The following is an 18,715-nucleotide window of genomic DNA, read 5'->3' as shown; positions in this document are numbered from 1 at the left end:
ATGGTCTGGAGCACAAGGGTCATGAGGAGTGGCTCAGGGAACTGGAGTTGTTTAGCTTGGAGGAGGATGAGGAGGGCTCTATCACTCTCTACAACTGCCTGAAAGGAGGTTGTAGCAAGGTGGGTGTTGGTCTCTTCCCCCAAGTCACGAGTGGTAGGATGAGAGGAAATGACTTCAAGTTGTGCCAGGGGAGGTTTAGATTGGATATCAGAAAAATTTATTTACTGGAAGTGTTATCGGGCACTGGTATAGGCTGGGTCACCATCCCTGTATTAAAAGTATTAAAAGAAAGGTAGACCAGGTGCTCAGGGATATGGTTTAGTGGTGGACAGGTATGGTTGGACTCTATGGTCTCAAAGGCCTTTTCCAAGCAAATGATTCTATGATCTCTGTGCTGGAAAATGTGCACTGGTAGTTGCTCCTCTCACCCTGATAAAATGGCATCCATAGGCAGACAAGGCCACTATGTGGCATCGGCATGGTCACCCCTGTTTCTTGCCATCTGACTGTCTTGAGGTTACAAGCATCGAAAGAAACAACATGAAAAAGTACCAATGCTTCACTGTTAAAGCAGGTACGACCTGAACCGAGCAGATGTGGTTTGAAACAAAAGCTTCAGTGAACACCAGTTCTGCTGATTGCAGGCGCAGGATACCCTACAGTAGGGCACACCCCAGCATTCTCATTAAAGGAACATCTAGAGGTCTGAAACCTTCTTTTTACAAAAAAGCTACAGAACTACTTAACCTGCCACGAGTCAGCATTTCCTGGTCTTCAGAGGCACTGGAGAGTATTTTACCCCTTGAAATCTTTAAAAATTTTACAGTTGAGTAATATAGTTGAAAACCAGCACTCTACACAGTAAATTCTCTGTGCAAAGCAGGAACACCCCATTCTCTCAGTCTCAAGAAAATGCTCTTCTGGAATTCACTAGTGATAGGAGGGGAAGAAGGAACCCTCCACAGCCACTCCGCAGTTCCTCATTCAAAGCAGAAGAGGAAATTCAGAGCTCAAAGCATGAGCACGCTTCAACTGGTTTGCTCATTCATCCTGCCAACACGTGCAGCTATTTCACCACTTAATTGCTTTTTCACATGCGTACTTTACTATGCTACGAGCACCCATAAGGACTGTCTGCACGTATTGGAGAAATAAACACATTCAGGACCATTGTGTTGTGGTTTTCCCTAGTTTAATGCAGCAGCAGCACTTAAGAGCTCAGACAAATACATAAAACCTGTTGGAATATGGAAATACATTTGCTGTCACTGTTCCTCTGTTCTCAGTGTTTCCTTAAGGCAGCCTGTTGCAGTTCAGGATCTTGTCTTCCGAAGGACAACCGACACTGTGGCATCCTAGGGATACTGTCCTTTTCCAGCAGCGTTTTGAGAAAGATTTCACCAGCTCCAACGACAGTGTGGGGTGAATCCTGGTCCTGCTCCCACTGCATCCACCAAGGCGAAGCTGCTGGAGGAGACAACGGGTAGGTTGTGTCAAGCTCTGGGATCCACGGTGAGGGCAGGGAAGGAGCCGGGATCCCGGACCCACGGTGAGGGCACGGAGGGAGCCGCGATCCCGAACCCACGGCGAGGGCACGGAGGGAGCCGCGATCCCGAACCCACGGCGAGGGCACGGAGGGAGCCGCGATCCCGAACCCACGGCGAGGGCACGGAGGGAGCCGCGATCCCGAACCCACGGCGAGGGCACGGAGGGAGCCGCGATCCCGAACCCACGGCGAGGGCACGGAGGGATCCCGGACCCACGGCGAAGGCATGGAGGGAGCCAGTGGACGCACCGGGACCTCTCCTGGTGTCAGGCCGCTTCCAGCTTCTCCCGGGCGGCGTCGAGGCGCTGCTGGAGGCGCTGCTGCCGCCACCGGAGAAAGCGCCTCCGGGCGCGGTTCGCCTGCCAGCCCACCGCCACCCCCGCGGCGAAGGCGGCCAGCAGCGCCCAGCGCACGGCCCGCGGGCCCAGCGCCTCCAGCCCCATTCCCGCCGCTGTTCCGCGCCGCCTCCCCCGCCCCGGGGCGGGGCCGCTCCCTTAAAGGCGGTGGCAGCGGCGGGGGCGCAGCGGCTGTCCAGCCATGGCCGAGGCGGCGGCGGCGCAGGTAGTGGGGAGGGGGGGACGGGGTCCCGCTATGGGGAGCGAGCGTCGAGCGGCACGGGACGAGGATCCCGCGGCACTGGGGGTCCTGGTGTGGGGAATGGGCATCTTTGCAGCGCAGGACGGGGGTCCCGGTGCGGGGAACGAGCGCCGTGCAGCACAGGACTGGGGTCCCGCGGTGCTGGGTGGGTAATGGGTCCTGTCTAGGAGAAGCGGGATGTGGGCGTGCGAAGCCAGGGCATCCCTCATACCACTTCTCACTATAGGAATGGGGGCCCCAGCGTGGGGAACGGGAGTCCTGTGGGGCAGGATGGGAGTCCCAGCGTGGAGAACGGAGGTCCTATGGCACGGAATAGGGGTCCCGCAGCACTGCATGGGTGATGGGTCCTGTCTAGGAGAATAGGGATGTGGGCGTGTGAAGCCACAGCATCCCTCGTACTACTTCGCAGGGCGAGGATGGGGATCCCATTGTGGGAAATGGGGGTCCCACGGCACGGAATGGGGGTCCTGCAGCACTGGGTGGGTGATGGGTCCTGATAGGAGAAGAAGGATGTGGGTGTGTGAAGCTGCAGCATCCCTCATACTACTGCTCACTGCAGGAATGGGGGTCCCAGTGTGGGGAACAGGCATCTCAGCACAGGACGGGGGTTCTGCTGTGGGAAATGGAGGTCCTGTGGCACAGGACAGGGGTCCTGTGGCATTGGGTGGATGATGGGTTCTATCTTGGAGAAGAGGGATGTGGGCATGCGAAGCCGCAGCATCCCTCATACCATTTCTCACTATGGGAACAAGGGTCCTGCTGTGGGGAATGGCCATTGTGCAGCACAGGACAAGGGTCCTGCAGCCCTAGGTGGATATTGAGTACTGTCTAGGACAAGAGGAATGTGTGCTTGTGAAGCTGCAGCATCCCTCATACCACTTTTCACTGTGGGAGTGGGAGTCTGAGCATGGGGAACAGGAGTCCCGCAGCACGGGATGGGGGTCCTTCAGTACTGGGTGGGTGATGGGTCCTATCTAGGACAAGAGGAATGTGGGTGTTTGAAGCTGCAGCATCCCTTGTACCACTTCTTACTGTGGGAATGGGGATCCCAGCACAGAGAACAGGGGTCCTACGATACGGAATGGGGGTCCTGCAGTACTGGGTGGGTGATGGGTCCCGTCTAGGAGAAGACGGATGTGGGCATGCTAAGCCAAAGCATCTCTCGTACCACTTCTCACTGCTATCTATGAGGCTGGAACAGAGACCCAGCAGTGGAAGAGGAGAGGCAGAGATGGTTATAGAATTTTTTTTCTATCCTGTCGCAATGAAACAAGCTCGATTGTTTTGATCAGTACAAGTGAATGCTTGTTCAAATAGAGGTGTTTTCTTATCCTTGGTCAGAAAATCTTGGTGTGCAGAAGTGAACATCGAGTTAACATCAAGACAATGTGCCAGCCCACAGCACTTTGTCTGTGAAGGAGATTTTAGCTAATAACAACATTGCTCTTGAGCACCTACCATATTTGCCAGACCTGGCTCCCTTTTCCCAAAGGTCAAGTTGGTGCTCAAAGGATCCCATTGTTTGTTGGTAGAAGGTATGAAAGCAAAATCGGTGGAGATTCTCAACAGTCTTTCAGAAAATGATCTGGATTTGCTTTGAACATTAGCAGCATTGTATGCAGCTGTGTGTCAACTCAGAAGGGAACTATTTTGAAGGTGATCATAGTTCATTGTCCTAATTTGTTAAATAAAGGGAGTTATAGGCACAGTCTTGGGTCTTTTTTGTGTTGGACCCTGTATGTGATGAATGGGACCTCCTTTAATTATCTGCTTCAAGCCCCACACCTACTGGCTAGACATCTATATTCTTTCCACAGAATCTCCTGTTGGCAGCAGTGTTTGTCTCCGATGCACAGTACAACAGAAATATTCCTTTTAAGACCTCCCCGGAGGCAGTCAGGTAAGGAGGTCTGTGTCCCCACAAACACCTATGCCATTGTACTGGAGCAGGGCGCTGTGCTGGTCTCTTCGGTGGTGTGCGGTGCTATAGGGCACTCAAGCTGGGATGGAGAGAACCAACCACAGGGTGTCCAAAAAGTAACAGCCAAAAAAGGCTGGAGACCTTGGGTTTGCTGGCTGGGTGCTTGGGTGGGTGGGCTGCAAAGAACTGGATTTAAGCTGAAATGTCTGTGTTGAATGGGGCTCTGTATGTCTACATGTTGAGGGTGGGAAAGGAAATAAAAACTTGTTTTTTGCTGCAGGAAAAAAAAATTAAATAAAGATGGAAGCTGTAGCACTCTGTGGGGATGAAGAGCATGGAAAGCTTGGTCACCTCTTGCCTGTGAGGAAGGTAGTGCTGGAGTGTGGCCGTGTTGGGTGTAAGCGGCAGCAGGGGGCCACACAGCTGGCCTGTGTGGGAGAACAGCCCTGTGCCAGGTGGCCATGGCTGTTACCAGTTGCCTTGGCAGTGGGTGATGCTAACCCACCACACACCAAAACTTCAGCTAATCAAAGCAGTGTGTGGCAACTCTGCTCAACTGTGTCTCAAAAGGTGGTAGCTGCGAGGGGTGGGAGTAATTAAAAGCCTGTGTAAATTGGTGAGAAGTGAAATTGCCTGAGTCAGGACCATTTTGCCTGCAACGGTGACTTTTCCCTTTTAGCTGCTGGTAAGAGGCTGAGCAGCTTTGGTCAGAGAGTTGACTTTTCTGTCAGGCTTGGATTGCTTTAGGTTAACTATTTCCATATGTAAAACCTGAGAGAAAGTGGCTCCTGTAGAAGGGAGAGGCAATACAACAGACTGTGGGCATTAATGGCTCCTATAGTGCTCTCCACAAAACCTTTCCTTCCCTCTTCCTTATTTCTCATGCCTTAGCGAATGAAGTTTCTTGGTCATCTTGGATACACAGGTATGATTAATTATGTCCCTTACAAAGTCTTTGTGCTTGTTGTGTAGCTCTGATGTCTGTCTGCTTTGAAGAAATAGGCTGTGTGCCTATAGCTTTGTCCCGCCCAAGTATGCTTAGCATAAACAGCGTAATAGAAATGAGCAAGGCAGGGGTTATGCCTTGTTGTTAAGGGCATAATATCGTGTCATCTTTATAATCATCTGCCCTGTAGCCCTTTTGCAGGTGTTTATTGGGCAGATGAGATGACTCTTTGGCAGCGTTGGCAGCTTTTTCATTGGCAGAGAAACCGGTCTGCAGATCTGCTCCACATCTCCCTGGAGGAGCCACTGTTGCGTGCCATTGTGTGAAACCTCCCGTGGGAGACTCAGAGTTGGATGTGTTCATGGTTATTACTAGCATTCACCAGAGATTTTTCTGCCATAGAGGACAGAATACTGCTTAAGCTCTATATAGAAAACAGTTTACTGTGCAACTCTGTACTTCTCTGTGGTGGCTTTTCTTACCTCTTTACTTTTTAACCTGCAAATAAAGGATGTCAGATACCTAATCAGACTCAGTTTGTGTGTTGCGTGGATAACTGAGATTAGCAGAAATTTGCACTCAAATTAAGGAACAGGGTAATTACAAAAGGAAGAAGCTTTAGAAAATCTATATGTTGCAGTTTTAAACTAAACTGAAGAATGTCTGTGTTCCACCCTTCTGGGCTTTTTACTCCCTTAAAGGGAGTACAGTGTCCATCAGCTAAGGTTATAAGAACGGCCAGGAAACAAAATGTCAAATCCCTGGCTGGCAAGAATTGTGCTGTTACCCTTCTTCCTCCCTGGTGGTTTGGGACAGCACATGCTGTTCTTTCATGATGGATTTGGTGAGCCCATGGGTATGTGCACTGAAGCCTTTATTTATGGTGCCACTGCCTTCTTTCTGCAGGCTTTATTATCTCTATAATCACTGGATTATGCGAACAGCTACCTACTTCTTCATCTTTCTTAACCTGTCGCTTGCGGTGTTTGAAGAACCTGCTGTGTATCCACTCCCCTTCCTGGTAAGTTTCCAGGCAGTGTTGAAACAGTAATGCTACTACTGTTGTGGTGCTCAGTGGAGCAAGTGAGGATTTCTCACTTGAAACAAGTTGACAAGATGTCAAGAGATAATTACTACTGATCTTTTTTCTGTTGTCTTTGATCTAGTGAAACGAGGACAAAAAAAATGGGCGTAGGAGCTAAACAGGGGCTCTGGGAGCCGTCGTGGGCATCAGCAATGGCTGATGTGACTGTGAACCAAGTCATGTTGCTTTTCAGCATTTCTGAGAGCAATTCCAGCCTTCTATATGACACAAATGCAGTCATCATCTCTGAAAGCAAGGTTGAGTGTTGCCCTTAGGACTGATTTTTCTACAGCCTTTATTTGTTCTGCTCTGGGTGTGCTTGTGAGAGATGTGCACCTCGAATCCTAAGCAAATACAAATTTACTGGCTTTAACCTGATTGTGGCAGGGAATTTCACAAAACGAAGCCTTAAACTATTGCTCAGTGCCAGATACGTGAACCTGTAAAAGAGCAGACACCAAACTCACTGGAAAAATTTTACTGGCTCTGCCTGATTTTTCTCCAGCCTGAATCGTAGAATGGTTTAGGTTGGAAGGGACCTTCAAGATCAGCCAGTTCCAATTTCCCTGCCATGGACAAGGACACTTTACACTGGATCAGGTTGCTCAAAGCCCCCTCATCTGTGAAGAAGAGGGCTAGCGCTGCTCTTAGTTGGCCTGACTTGGACCCCTTCTCTTTCTGCAGGTCACTTCTCTGGTCGAGGTGTTGTGCCTTTTGGTGTTCTTTGGCCGACTGACACATTATGCAAAAGTCACCCTTCGCGATGTGTTCTGGAAGGATACTAAGAACATCTGCATCATGGTTGCAATCCTGGTGAGTTAGACCTAGAAGAGCATCCAAGGTTGATGTGGCTATTGTGGAGGTGACTTTTTTTCCTGTTTCTTTTCTGGTAACATAGATCTGATGTACAAGGACTCTACAAAAGCCATGGCCAGATCAGCCAACAGATGGGCTTATTCTCACAGAACTGTTGTGTGTGCGTTCTTTGTATCAGCTAGCTGTGTTATCTTCACCATCTAGAGACATTTCCAGTGTTGCTTCTGAGAATTTTCCTTCTTTCTGCTGCAGTTATCACTAACAGACTTGGCCATATATGGGGTCCTCAGGATGTACAATGTGAGGAGCATTCGATGGTCAAGAATTGTGAGGCCCATCTTCCTGATCAACTTTGCAGAGAGTCGCCAGGTAAGGAAGAGATCTGGTGGGATGTAGTCCAGGTGAAGGGTTCCATTTCTGGACAGTGATGTTCTTTCTGAGATCCAGGGGATTTAGTAGAAAGGATTTGGGACAGAAATGGTGGAATTTGTGTTCCTCTGAGTGAAGGTGTCTCTTGGAGGCGGCCTGAATTGAGATGGAGAAAAGGGTGCGATAGTACTGGTGCTGCTTGGGTTTCTGTGCAAAGTCCCAGAAGGCTTCTCCCTGTACCTGTAGGGCTGGGTTATTGCTTTCCAGAGCCCTGAGTGGGCTTGGGGCTGGAACCAGTGTTTCTCGACAAGAAGACGCTGTGATGACTTACGGAAGAGCATACTTAACAAAGTGTAAGACTTCCTGGAGAAGAGAGAACATTTCTTGTAAGGTCAGCCCATGGGCTGTTTCTTTCAGCCTGTTTGGAGGAACAGCCTCCCTTTGCAACCAGAGTTAGATGCTGTGCTTAGGAGGTGTGAACACAAGCAGAACTGTGCTTGAGAACGTTTTCTCCCTGGGTAAGGGGCCAGGTTACTTATTTCTGGAATTCTTCTAAGCAAACAAGCACAAGTGTCACACTGTTCTCAGAAACTGAACCTGTAGTCCAGATGGGTGATTTGGACTCTGGTTCTTCTTGTCACAGGGAGATCTTTGTCCTGCTGCCCAAGACTGTCTGGTCTGGACTTATGAATGAATAAACCACTGTGATGTTGAGGCCTGGGGGGGAGGGAGCAATTGAACTTTCAGGCTCAGAGCATGTGTTATGTGGCCTGATGTGATGGGCTTCTGTCCCTGAGCAGTCCTTGGGAGCAAGAGTATCTCAGTGGTGCCACAGGGCCCTCTGTCCCCTGGCCAGCTGACTTTGTGATGATATGTAGATAAAGTCTGTCCTAACATCTGCACTGGGGAACGAGGGCGAAAGGCCTGGTACTCTTGCACAGGACTTAGCAGAACAGAGCTAGCATATCTGGGTCAGAATCTCTCCTGCCAGGTGACAGGAGAGTACCTGTGCCCCACTTTGCTTGCCTGTTCCTCTGTAGGTGTTTGATCTGGATGGGATAGTGAGGGGAGAAACAGATACCACCTTGCCTCTAAATGTTTGCCTTCTTTCTGGCAGATTCGGAGAGCCTTCCGCAGCATCCGCAACACGCTGCCAGAGATCACCTATGTCTTCTTGCTCTTCATGTTTAGCCTTCTCATGTTCTCCCTCATGGCCTTGAAGCTGTTTGGTGAGAGGTGTGAATACTTCTTTTTCTCAGAGTTGGGTGGGGAAAAATGAGTGTGATGCTTTCAGGCAGGATGGAATCTGGCAACTCCAAACAATTAATAGTGAATACAAGCACTGCTGAGAGGTGCAGTTCCTGTAGTGGGATATGTGATCTCTGTGCTTAACTCTAGATTGTCTGTTTCCTCTTAGGAATCTCCAGACAGCTGAAGGCTTGCCATATTTCAGAAACTATCTAGAGATTGTGTTTGACCTCTACGTGCTGGTGACGACAGCAAACAGCCCAGATGTCATGTATGTATGCTGAGCTTGCAGTTTTCTGTTGTGAATGCTGATGTCCTGCTCCTAGTGGCAGAATCTCTGATTAGAACAATACTGTATTTTGCACAACAAAGTATTTCAGAGTGGCAACAGGGCTTTTACTTTTCCAGCCTGCAGGGACTTCATAAATTGTCAGCCATCTGTTTTTTAAATGGCTCTGAAACAGAATCTGAGGTTAGAAAGGCTTTTCCAAAAGATGGTTAAAAATACAGCTTTCCAAATGACCTAGTAGCTGGTGAGGACTTAGACGTGAGGGAGAAACACACACACTCTGATTAAAACCCTTTACTGAAAAGGAACGGTGATCATCTGATGTTTTCTCTTGTCATATTTGCGGGACTTTTTATGCAGACTTTAATTTGCACAGCTGTGTTAAACTTGTGAGGATTAGTCTTTCCACCCTCATTTGTTCTAACTGTATTCCCATTTTGGTTTGTACTGTGAAGCTGCCATCAGGCAGGAATGGCGCACTTGTCTCTGTGCTGGAGGTGTACAGAGCAGAACTGAGATGTTACAGGGCCCCTGGGCATTTAGACTGAGAAATGCAATTTGTCCTTCTAGAGTAAGTGGAATGAGAGGTCTGAGTGTGTGGAGGGTTTGTGAAGCCAATATCTCTCAGTTTATGACTGAGACCTCAACTTAAGTCTCTGCACTTAAACCGAGCCACGCTGGCTGAAGCTTAATATCTGTGCTTTCTCTCGTGCATTCCTTCAGTCGGGGACTGATAAACTACGATGAAAACCTTGTGGAAGAAAACTATTCTGTAACTGAACTAATGCACAGGTTTTTTTTTTCGCATAGTTTGGGTCTGGCGAGTTTGATCTGGCTGTCCAAAGCAGTACTTTGGACTCCACCTGGAAGACTTTTCTTGTGGTTTCTCTTGTTTTTCTCTAATCTGTTCAGCAAGTGGCAATCTCTCTCCCCTTCTCTAGGATGCCAGCATTTGACTTCAGCTCATGGTATGCCCTCTTCTTCATTGCCTTTGTCATTGTCAACACTTACATCTTCATGTCACTCTTCCTGGCTGTTGTGTACAACAACTACAAAAAACACCTGAAGGTAATATTTAGAGGGGTGAATGGTGATCAGTAACTGCATTTTGTTCTGTATAACCTTGTAAGGAAGTCCTTCCCTTGGAAAGCTTCCGCTTCTGGAAAACGTGGAGAAGGGGCTACAGCTTCCTGCCTCTGATGATGCTCTGCAAGGAACAAGCACAGGCCCACCTCTCATATCATGGGGATTATTGTGAATTTTGCTTTTAGCAGTTAACAATTAAATACTCTATACTGCTGTGGACCCAAGAAGTTGCAATAGATAGGAGACACGTGGCTCTACGTTGTTACTGCCAGTCTTTGTCCTGGCTCAAAAGCCCTGTCTCTGTGCAGGAGGCTGTTTTTAGTTGGCTGTAAATACACAGCATGCTTCTGCTGTCACTGCATGTGCTCTAAAAGTAAAGGAGACTTAAAAGGTTGTCTAAGTAAATTGGAACTCCTGCTTTGTCCACTCAGACCGAGTAGATGCAGTTCGGTACTTGTAATCGAAGTGTGGAAGCCAGAAACTGTTGTGTGCTCCCACGAGGTGGTTGGTTCTTTCTCAGTAAGCAGTCTGTTGTCTTCCCAAAGGTGTTGGTCTCCTGAGGGTGTAGGGTTTTTTTAGCCTGCTTGTAATCGTGTGCAGAAGAGGATCTCCACCCCTGATCTCAGCATTATTCACTTATGGATGGGAAGCATGTGTTGACACATCCACTTTGCTTCTCTGGCCTGTGGGCATGCAGATCCTGTGATCTTTAAAAGATACCCCCCCATCTCCTTCCTGTTAGACGCTATCCTTTGTCTCTTCTTCCGGTTTTTCAATGCATCTCCCAGCAGCAAACAGTCTAGTGAACCTTTCAGAGTGCTGTGCAGAAGACCTGTGGTTGCCTGTTAAATTGCATTTCTTGTGACCCCATTGACTGTGCTGGACTAATCTCTCCAAATGTGTTCTTCCAAGTCTGTTCTTGCATCTCTGTGCCATGAAAAAAACAAAGGAGGGGCAAGGGTAACTGAAGCTGCCTGAATCCTGATACTCTCTCTAGAATGAGATCCGTAAGCTTGCTTACATGAAGCGCCACAAGATGATAGAGGCCTTCAACCTCCTGAAGGAAGAGGAGGGAGCACAGTTTGTGGTTCGAGAAGCACAGTGGAAGCAGCTTGTCAAGTTGGTGGCTCCTGATATCAGCAACTCCCACCGAGAACTGCTGCTACACATATCTGATGATGAGCAGAAGGGTTTCATAGGTGAGCAGCGGGGCCTTGCTGTGGTTAAGGGATTGGGGAGGAGCCCCCCCCAGGATCAGGTGCCTGAGGCTTCAAGGGTTTTGGCACTGGGACTTGTGGTTTGTAGTGGACCCAGAGGGACTCCAGGCCCCTCTTCCTGCTTCCTTCCAGATTGCTGAAGTCCTGAAAGGTTTTTCTGTCTGCCTATGCTGTAGCCCATGTCATGTATGCTGTGGGTGACTCTTCATGGCCATTTGACATCAGGACAATCTTGACATGGAGAATGAGACCTCCTGTTCACAGCACAGGATGAGGAAAGCCTCCCTTGTTATCAGGTTCCTCTGAGCAATGTGGCTTCCCACACGGTCCTCTGGAGCCTCTTGCTCTGCTCCTGCTGGAGACAGGATATCAGGAGGGATGAGTCAGTCTCTTCATGCTAGATCTTGCCCATCCTGATCATTAAAGGTTTGTGCTGGTTGTTGGCCTGTGGCTTGAGCCAGTCCCCCAGGAATGGGGCAGAGGAGCTGCTTAAGTACAGAGTTCAGCCTGTTCTGTGTTGAGTACCACTTAGGGCATGTGCTTTGCCTGCTGCAGTGAACAGGTATTGAGTCCAGATTGCCGCAACTTGTGTGTGTATAGGTTTGTATTTGCCAGGTGTCATCTACTTTTAATGATAGCATGCTGATGTGGAGTGCTCTCCCCTACTGCAGACAAGAAGTCGTTTGTACAACTGGCAGATCTCCTCAACATCCAGGTGATTACCCTGAAAATACGCAGCCATCCACTGGGGCAATGGATGCCTCGTGTGTACAAGTCAGCAGCGAGTCAGTTCCTGCGCAGCATGGTTAGGCATAGGTAAGCTTTTACTGGGGAAGCGAATGGCTCTTATCGTTCGAAGTGGTGGTACTGTGAGCAAATGGTCATCTGGGTGTCCTACTGTGAAGTGCAAACTGCATTTAGGCAAGCACTGCGGAGTTTGGTTCTAAATATTCTGCGGACCAACTCTGCTCTTAGCCTACCCGCAGAGGTGCAGAGAAACTAGCCTTGGCTAATGGTTAGTATGTACTACTTCAAGTCCCATTTGTTCAGACCTTCTATAGGTGCTGAGTGTAAATGTGTATTCCTGAAAGCAAGAAGTGCTTTATGGCCTGCCTTGAAGGACCAGAGTAAATGCTCCTCTTAAAGGTGATCGTACATCAGTGGTCTCTGCTGTAAAGCTGCATTGTGCTGCTTCATCAGCTCTTAGCAAGTTGGTACTATGAGCTACTAGTGCTCTGTTTCACATCCGAGTCTTCCAGAATTGCAAAACTACTGAGGTTGGAAGGAACATCTAGAGATGGTCTAGTGTACTAGCCCTGCTCAAAGCAAGATCAGTCAGAATAGGGTACCTGGGGCTATGTCTACTTAGAATTTCAGTATCTCCAGGGCTGGAGGCTCCATAACATATCACAGAATCACCAGGTTGGAAAGGACCCACTGGATCATCAAGTCCAACCATTCCTAACACTCCCTAAACCATGCCCCTCAGCACTTCATCCACCCGTTCCTTAAACACCTCCAGGGAAGGCGACTCAACCACCTCCCTGGGCAGCCTGTTCCAGTGCCCAATGACTCTTTCTGTGAAGAATTTTTTTCTGATATCCAACCTGAACCTCCCCTGGCAGAGCTCTGTGACATGTTCCAGTGTTTGACCATCATCAGTTTTAAAAACAAACAAAAATTTTTGTTTAAATCAAAATTCAGTATTTCAACTTGTGCCCCTTATCTCCTGTGCTTTCACTGGATATCACTGAGGAGAGTCTGGCTACGTCTTCTCTGTAATTTCCCATTTATAGGTACATATTGAGATCCCCCTGGTGCTTCTACCCTTCGGGCTGAACAATCCCAGCTCTCTCGATGTGCAGTGTGTCGGATTGTCCTATCCTTTAATTGTGTTTGTGACCCTCTGCACTTGCTCCAGTAAGATCATGTCTCATATTGGGGAGCCCAGTTTTGGACACAGCACTCCAAATGCAACCTCACCAGTATACCAGGGTGTATTGCTGGCTTATATTCAACTTGACAATCAAGACCCCCTCAGTTCCTCTGCAGTGCTGACCTCCAGTTTGTTGACTCCCAGCCTGCACTGGTGCCTGAGGTTATTTCCTTCCCAGTGGCAGGCCTTTGCGTTTCTCTTTGAGCATGGTGGGATTCCTCTTTGTACAGGTCCCTCTGATGCAGCACACCTGTCTCGTGTACCAGCCACCGCTCCCAGTTTGGTGTAGTGTTCTATTTTACTCATCCAGTCTTTCTGCTTGGGAGCTACTGCTTGATTTCTTAGAAACAGCTGCAGTCAGTCTCTTAAGAGTTAGTTTAGCACTGAGAGCATTGGGAGTGGTGTACCTTGAAGGTTTGTACTTACTCTGTAGTAACTTTCCTAAACTCTTGAATTTGGGGAGAACTGGTAGGTGAAGGTAGTTTACCCAAATGGCAGTGTTTGAGAGAGGAGGCAAAACTCCTGAAATAACTCTAACCTTTATCTTCTTGGGAGTGGCAAAGTGATTTATCTTTTTTCTTCTTGCAGGGGTTTTGTTTGGACTTACGATGTGATCATTCTAATAAATGCTATCTTCATTGCTCTGGATGAAGAATCACCCTATATTTCTTATGCAGAGTGGGTCTTCCTTGCTTTGTATATAATTGAGATTCTCCTGAAAGTGTACACTTATGAACCAAGGGCATTCTTTGGCAAAAATCAGTTCTGGAACTGGTGAGTGGGCTGAATGCTTGTATTAAATATCGTATGAAGTGTGATGGGATCTTTGTTAGGCTTCTCGAGAACTGAAAGTCTCTTGGAGAGATGTTGAACTCAGGTGTAATTAAAATGATTATATGTTTTGGAGGACACATTGCTCTTTACTAGCCTAACCTGGCTCTGGCAGACTACTGTTCTCTGCCCTGTGCTGCTAGCTCAGTCAAAGGTGACTCTGCAGGATGTAAAGATAGTGGCTGGGCAGAGGAAAGCATTTTGCTAAAAAAAACTTTCCCATCTTTCCACTCTGCAAGTAGTTTGAGATGGTGCAGGAGTACCTGGCACAGATGCGAGGGAAAAGGGTTACTACTTTCATGTGTTATGTGGCAACTTAAGCACCTGTTCTCTGTTGCCACAAATCTAACAGCACTGCCTTCCCTTCTGCTAGGTTTGATACCCTCATCATCTTTGCTGCCTTGACTGCAACGATACTCAATACCACTCTGAAGTCAAGTAAGTGCAGCTTAAGCAGTCTGCATGCAACTGGGAAACTCGGTGGTCTTGAGTCATCTTTTGGCATCACCTTGGACTTGGGAGGCTTTTAGAAAGGACAGTGAATTTCCTATAGAGTTTCTGAGAACTAACTCAGTCTTTTTTTTAATTTTTTTTTTCTAACAAGGCCATACTTGTAACAAGTGTAAGAATGTGCTTTATCTCTATGCTTTTCTGCTTATTTTCCATAACAAAACCTTTTTCCCTTTCTCAGCTACAAAGTACAACAGCCAACAGATCCTGGACATTGTATTCATCCTAAGAGTCCTCAGGCTAATAAGAATAGTTGACAGCTTTAAAAGGTAATGAAGAGAATGGGATAGGAAAGCAGTTTTTGTGGGGGCTGTGTCAGAGGCTGGCTGATGGAGTGCCCCTAGCTGCTCTGCATGGCTGCTTTGGACTGAGCGTGGCCACTGAACAAAGCATCCCATGGCCTTGTCCCAGTGTGACTGAGATGAGCCCAGTTGCCGCAGCCTCTCTGGGGATTTACTCATAAATAGGGGCATGTGTGGGGGGCATGTGCTGGATGGGGTGTGACAATGAGCGAGCGTGGGCTTTAAAGGAGCCTCCCCACAGCAAGTATTGTCATGAATCATTTGCTGTAGGTTCCGGGTCATCATGAATACGCTGATCAACATCGTCCCAACAATGTTGACATTCGGTGGGCTGACTCTGGTAAGAAATCCTGATATCTTAGCTCAAAGCACTCCAGTTTTACAGGACTATGTCTTAAGTCTCATGCTTATGCTGTTTTCAAGAGGACAAATGCAAATCTCTGGATGGATGGCCTTTGGAACTGTAAGTGTCCATTCTGATTCTTGGTCATGGCACATGTAAATGTGTGCCAAAGGGCGGGGTTCCTGCTGGTTGCGAGGTCAGGACATTCTCCTTTGCTCTGTGGGGCAGTGAGGATTTTCTGTGTAGTCTGGATTTTACACTGTAGGGAATCAAACTGTGATTTGGGCAAGAAACTGAATGAGAAACCCATTTCTCAAATTTCCTAAAAATAAGCTCTCATGATATGAGAATATTTAATTTTGATCTTTGAGCTGTAGTTCTTGGCTTATTATTCCCACCTGGTAATTACCCTTGAGCAGCACAGGCTTTAAGAGTTCCAACCCACTCCTCAGGAGTTTGCTCTGTCTGTAAAAACTGGAAAACCTGCTGAAACTTTAAACTTGCTGCTCACTGGAGAAGCATGCAATGGTATTTCTCTTCCCAGGTTGTGTACTGTGTATTTGCTATCATTGGCATGGAGTTATTCCAAGGCAAAATCCAGTTCTTCCCAGCAGACGTGAATGCTCCTCATGCCATGGAGTGTGGAAACCCAGCTCTGAAGGATTCTCTGTTTGCCCGTGGGAAATACTGCAAGAACAACTTCAACAACTTTGCATCATCCTTCATTGTCCTGATGGAGCTCACTGTAGTCAATCAGTGGCATGATATCCTTTGGTGGAAGGTCCAAACAAGAGTGTGGTGATCCATGCTCTTACCTGACACTGCTTTTCCCCTTGTTTTGCATGCACCCATGTGCATAGTGCCAGACAACAGCGAAATGCTTCCCTGTAGAGGGCTTTGTTCAGGTCACTGCTGGACAGTATTGTCTGGTTTTTCCCTCAGCACTACTTTACAGCAAGATGTTCCCCTCCTTTATAACTCTTGCCCTTGACCCGCATTATACTTTTTGCCAATGGATTTGCCAATGTGACAGTTCAGCCTGCGAAGCTGTATTTCATTGCCTTCCACATTGTTATGGTGATAATTATTGTCAAGTAAGTTTTGCATTGCTCTCATCCATTTTGGGGGAAAGAGAGGCTCTGCTTCCTGCCAGAGTTGTCCCGATGGTCACAGTGTCACACGTGTGACTCTTAAACAGGCAGAACATGTGTAGGAGGAATATGCTGCATCTGTTCTTAACTCCACTGAGTGCTGCTTGGTCTTGGAGCTCCCCATCTCCAGCAGAGGAAGGGATGGAGTGCTGAAAGATAAGCCTGGGAATACAGTGACTGTAGTTGATGCCCAAAAGGAGGGGGGATACCAGTAAGAAAATGTTGCTCTGTAATTTTGCTCCTCATTTCTTTCAGCATCTTTGTGTCATTCATTCTGGAAGCTTTCTTTGTGGAGTATTCCCTAGAGAAGAGTGAAGTAGAAACTGCCATTGAACAGAAAATCCAGGAGCTGGGAATGGGAGTTCAAGAGTAAGATCCCAAAAGGGTTGTGCTGGATGTGGCTGGCTTGGCATATCTGGCTGGGGACTGGTGAGACTGCAGCAGAATGCCTCCCTCTGTCCCGAGGAGTGAATTGGGCCTCCTCTTCCTTGTCACAGAGTTCTTGCTAATCTGTCGTGACCATGTAGCTATGGTCTAGATGTTATAGCAGAAGGCTTCTTGTGTTGGCTTTGTGGCTGCCTTCCTGAGCTCTTCCAGTCCCCAGGGATGCTCTCCAGAGGACAGGGGAAATGCTGGAGACTAACACCATGACTGCTGCTTGCCCTGCCCCAGAGAATCCATTGTTGCAGGGTACGTGTAGGCCCCTGCAGTAGGATGTGCTGCCCGTGGAGTAACTTCTGGTCCTTCTTGTGTAGGGATGAGCTCCAGGATGAACAGCTCCTTGATAACATGGAAAGAGATGAGCATGACTTTGAGGGGGAAGGTGGAACAAAGCAGCAGTCTAAAGGGCTGCTGTTTAAAATTGCCTCCAAACGTAAGTGCAGCCTTAGTGTGGGCATTGTTTTGTTTGAGGAGTCATGACTCTGAACTGTCCCAGATTGTAGCTGTGTCTCTGGGGAAGCGGCTAAGTGCTTCTGCTTCCTTTGTGCTATAAAAGCAGCGAAAACCCAGCTGGAGATTTTTTGAGAACTCTGGACGCTGTTTGCTGGTTTTCTAGTTTTGTAGTGACTCCTTTTCCTCTTTCCTACCTAGACCCCCCTGCACACGCTTGCCTGCAGTAGCCAGTCTGTGAAGACACTGCTTTGGTGGCTGAGGTTCTGCTGTTGCCACGAAACCCGTTCTCTGCTTTTCTCCCTCCTGTATGCACTCTGCATTCCTCCTGGCTTGGATTACGGGGTGACTATATGCTCTTTTCCGCTAGCTTACTTTTTCTCCTGGCTTTCTTGCTGTACCTTAGCAGTTTCCAGTCTTGTGCTTCTCAGCACAGTAGCTGCTTGGGATGGCAAGTCCACCGAAGGACATGGAAATAGAAGTGCTTAAAATAGTAAAATAATGGTCTTATTCTTTACAGACGCTCACCGTGCTTAAAAGTATATGGGGTAAAACACCAGGGAATGTCATTTGAGGCATTTGTTTTCTTACCCGTTTGGTGTAAAACAGGGGGAGCAGCCTTTGAGTAAGAGCTGATTTAAGGTAGCCACTACTTAACTTATGCTGACAAGCAGGAAAGGATGCTTACAGTTACTCTTTCTTTGGCCACTTGCAGGGTACAGGACAGTTGATGCTCTGCTCCAGCGCATGTTTGAGGCAGAGATACCACTTGAGGATGAAGGCCCTTCAGCTGAAGAGATCTTAAACTTGTCCCCTACCCTTGATGGTACCCAGTAATCTGACTTTGGAGTGTGCTATGTAACGAGGGCAATCCACCAGCAGTTGAGGAGGTGGAGCTGATTCCCAGCTGCCTGGGTCTTGAGCATGTGGGGAACTGGCTGCTTTTGGCCACTGCTCATGCACATCAGGACCAGGTTGCAGAGAGGAAGGGGCAGCTGATGCCGATGACAGCTTCGTCATGTAAAGGAGCTTTATCTCATGTAAACTCTTATATAAAGGTTTAAACTGGAAATAACCTCATGGGAAAGCGGAGGGACAATCAGTGTATCTGACTGTGCCAGTCGAGTAATGGTGCCATATTCAGTATGTTATGAAATACTTCTTGTAACTGGAATTTTGTATTACAGCACTTTTATATGCATGTATGGACCAGTGTATGCTGAATTAAACATCTTTAGTGCATTGAATTCAGCAGTCTGAAAAAATGACTTGATTATCAGAGTTAATGATGGGAGGGGGCTGGGTGTGCTCTGTTGTATCCTTACCGGTGCTGCCAGGCACCGGGACCCATGCGCTTATCCCAATTAGCCTTGAGGAGGCTGAGGGGAGACCTCATTGCTCTCAGCAACTACTTAAAAGGAGGTTGTAGAGAGGAGGGTGCTCTCTTCCTGAGTGACAGGGGTCAAGACAAGGGGGAATGGCCTCAAGCTGCACCAGCAGAGGTTCAGACTGGATATCAGGAAAAAATTTTTCACAGAAAGGGTCATTGGGCACTGGCAGAGGCTGCCCAGGGAGGTGGTTGAGTCGCCATCCCTTAAGGTTTTTAAAAGATGGGTAGACAAGGTGCTCAGG

General features: G+C 48.0%; 2 protein-coding genes across 16 annotated transcripts; one reads left to right on the top strand and one right to left on the bottom strand.

Annotated features, from left to right (window-relative positions):
* Positions 1–1,181: 1,181 nt before the first annotated feature.
* MTLN (mitoregulin) lies at positions 1,182–2,074 on the bottom strand. 2 transcript variants are annotated; one of them, XM_054063430.1, is made up of 2 exons: positions 1,796–2,074; positions 1,182–1,464 (listed from the first exon to the last, which is right to left on the bottom strand). In XM_054063430.1, exon 1 carries the CDS (start codon positions 1,987–1,989, stop codon positions 1,813–1,815), a length of 177 nt encoding a protein of 58 aa, XP_053919405.1. In that variant the 5' UTR covers positions 1,990–2,074; the 3' UTR covers positions 1,182–1,464; positions 1,796–1,812. The 2 variants fall into 2 exon arrangements, with proteins under 2 accessions (XP_053919405.1, XP_053919404.1); XM_054063429.1 differs by having other exon boundaries at positions 1,182–1,467; positions 1,796–2,070.
* LOC104059311 (uncharacterized) lies at positions 2,004–18,325 on the top strand. 14 transcript variants are annotated; one of them, XM_054063426.1, is made up of 21 exons: positions 2,058–2,107; positions 3,961–4,043; positions 4,345–4,433; positions 4,956–4,989; positions 5,917–6,031; positions 6,779–6,907; positions 7,163–7,279; positions 8,397–8,515; positions 8,697–8,798; positions 9,758–9,884; positions 10,900–11,101; positions 11,791–11,935; positions 13,644–13,829; positions 14,260–14,324; positions 14,578–14,665; positions 14,969–15,038; positions 15,586–15,805; positions 16,045–16,135; positions 16,448–16,561; positions 16,948–17,066; positions 17,799–18,324. In XM_054063426.1, exons 5-21 carry the CDS (start codon positions 5,945–5,947, stop codon positions 17,918–17,920), a joined length of 2,103 nt encoding a protein of 700 aa, XP_053919401.1. In that variant the 5' UTR covers positions 2,058–2,107; positions 3,961–4,043; positions 4,345–4,433; positions 4,956–4,989; positions 5,917–5,944; the 3' UTR covers positions 17,921–18,324. The 14 variants fall into 14 exon arrangements, 11 of the variants coding, with proteins under 11 accessions (XP_053919392.1, XP_053919393.1, XP_053919401.1 ...); XM_054063422.1 differs by having other exon boundaries at positions 5,201–6,031; XR_008449283.1 differs by lacking the exons at positions 4,345–4,433; positions 4,956–4,989 and adding an exon at positions 17,285–17,428 and having other exon boundaries at positions 2,006–2,107; positions 17,799–17,930.
* Positions 18,326–18,715: the final 390 nt, after the last annotated feature.

This window comes from Cuculus canorus, chromosome 3, assembly GCF_017976375.1.
Source record: "Cuculus canorus isolate bCucCan1 chromosome 3, bCucCan1.pri, whole genome shotgun sequence".
Lineage (NCBI taxonomy): Eukaryota > Metazoa > Chordata > Aves > Cuculiformes > Cuculidae > Cuculus > Cuculus canorus.
This window is presented reverse-complemented; position numbering and strand designations above follow the sequence as displayed.

What these genes read in the sequence shown, in the direction of transcription:
- MTLN (XM_054063430.1), bottom strand. Translation starts at nt 1,989, where the DNA reads ATGGGGCTGGAGGCGCTGGGCCCGCGGGCCGTGCGCTGGGCGCTGCTG.
- LOC104059311 (XM_054063417.1), top strand. Translation starts at nt 2,084, where the DNA reads ATGGCCGAGGCGGCGGCGGCGCAG. An exon ending in TGTATCCACTCCCCTTCCTG is followed by an intron (nt 6,032 to 6,778) that starts GTAAGTTTCCAG and finishes CTCTTTCTGCAG; the next exon opens with GTCACTTCTCTGGTCGAGGT. An exon ending in ATGGTGATAATTATTGTCAA is followed by an intron (nt 16,136 to 16,447) that starts GTAAGTTTTGCA and finishes CATTTCTTTCAG; the next exon opens with CATCTTTGTGTCATTCATTC.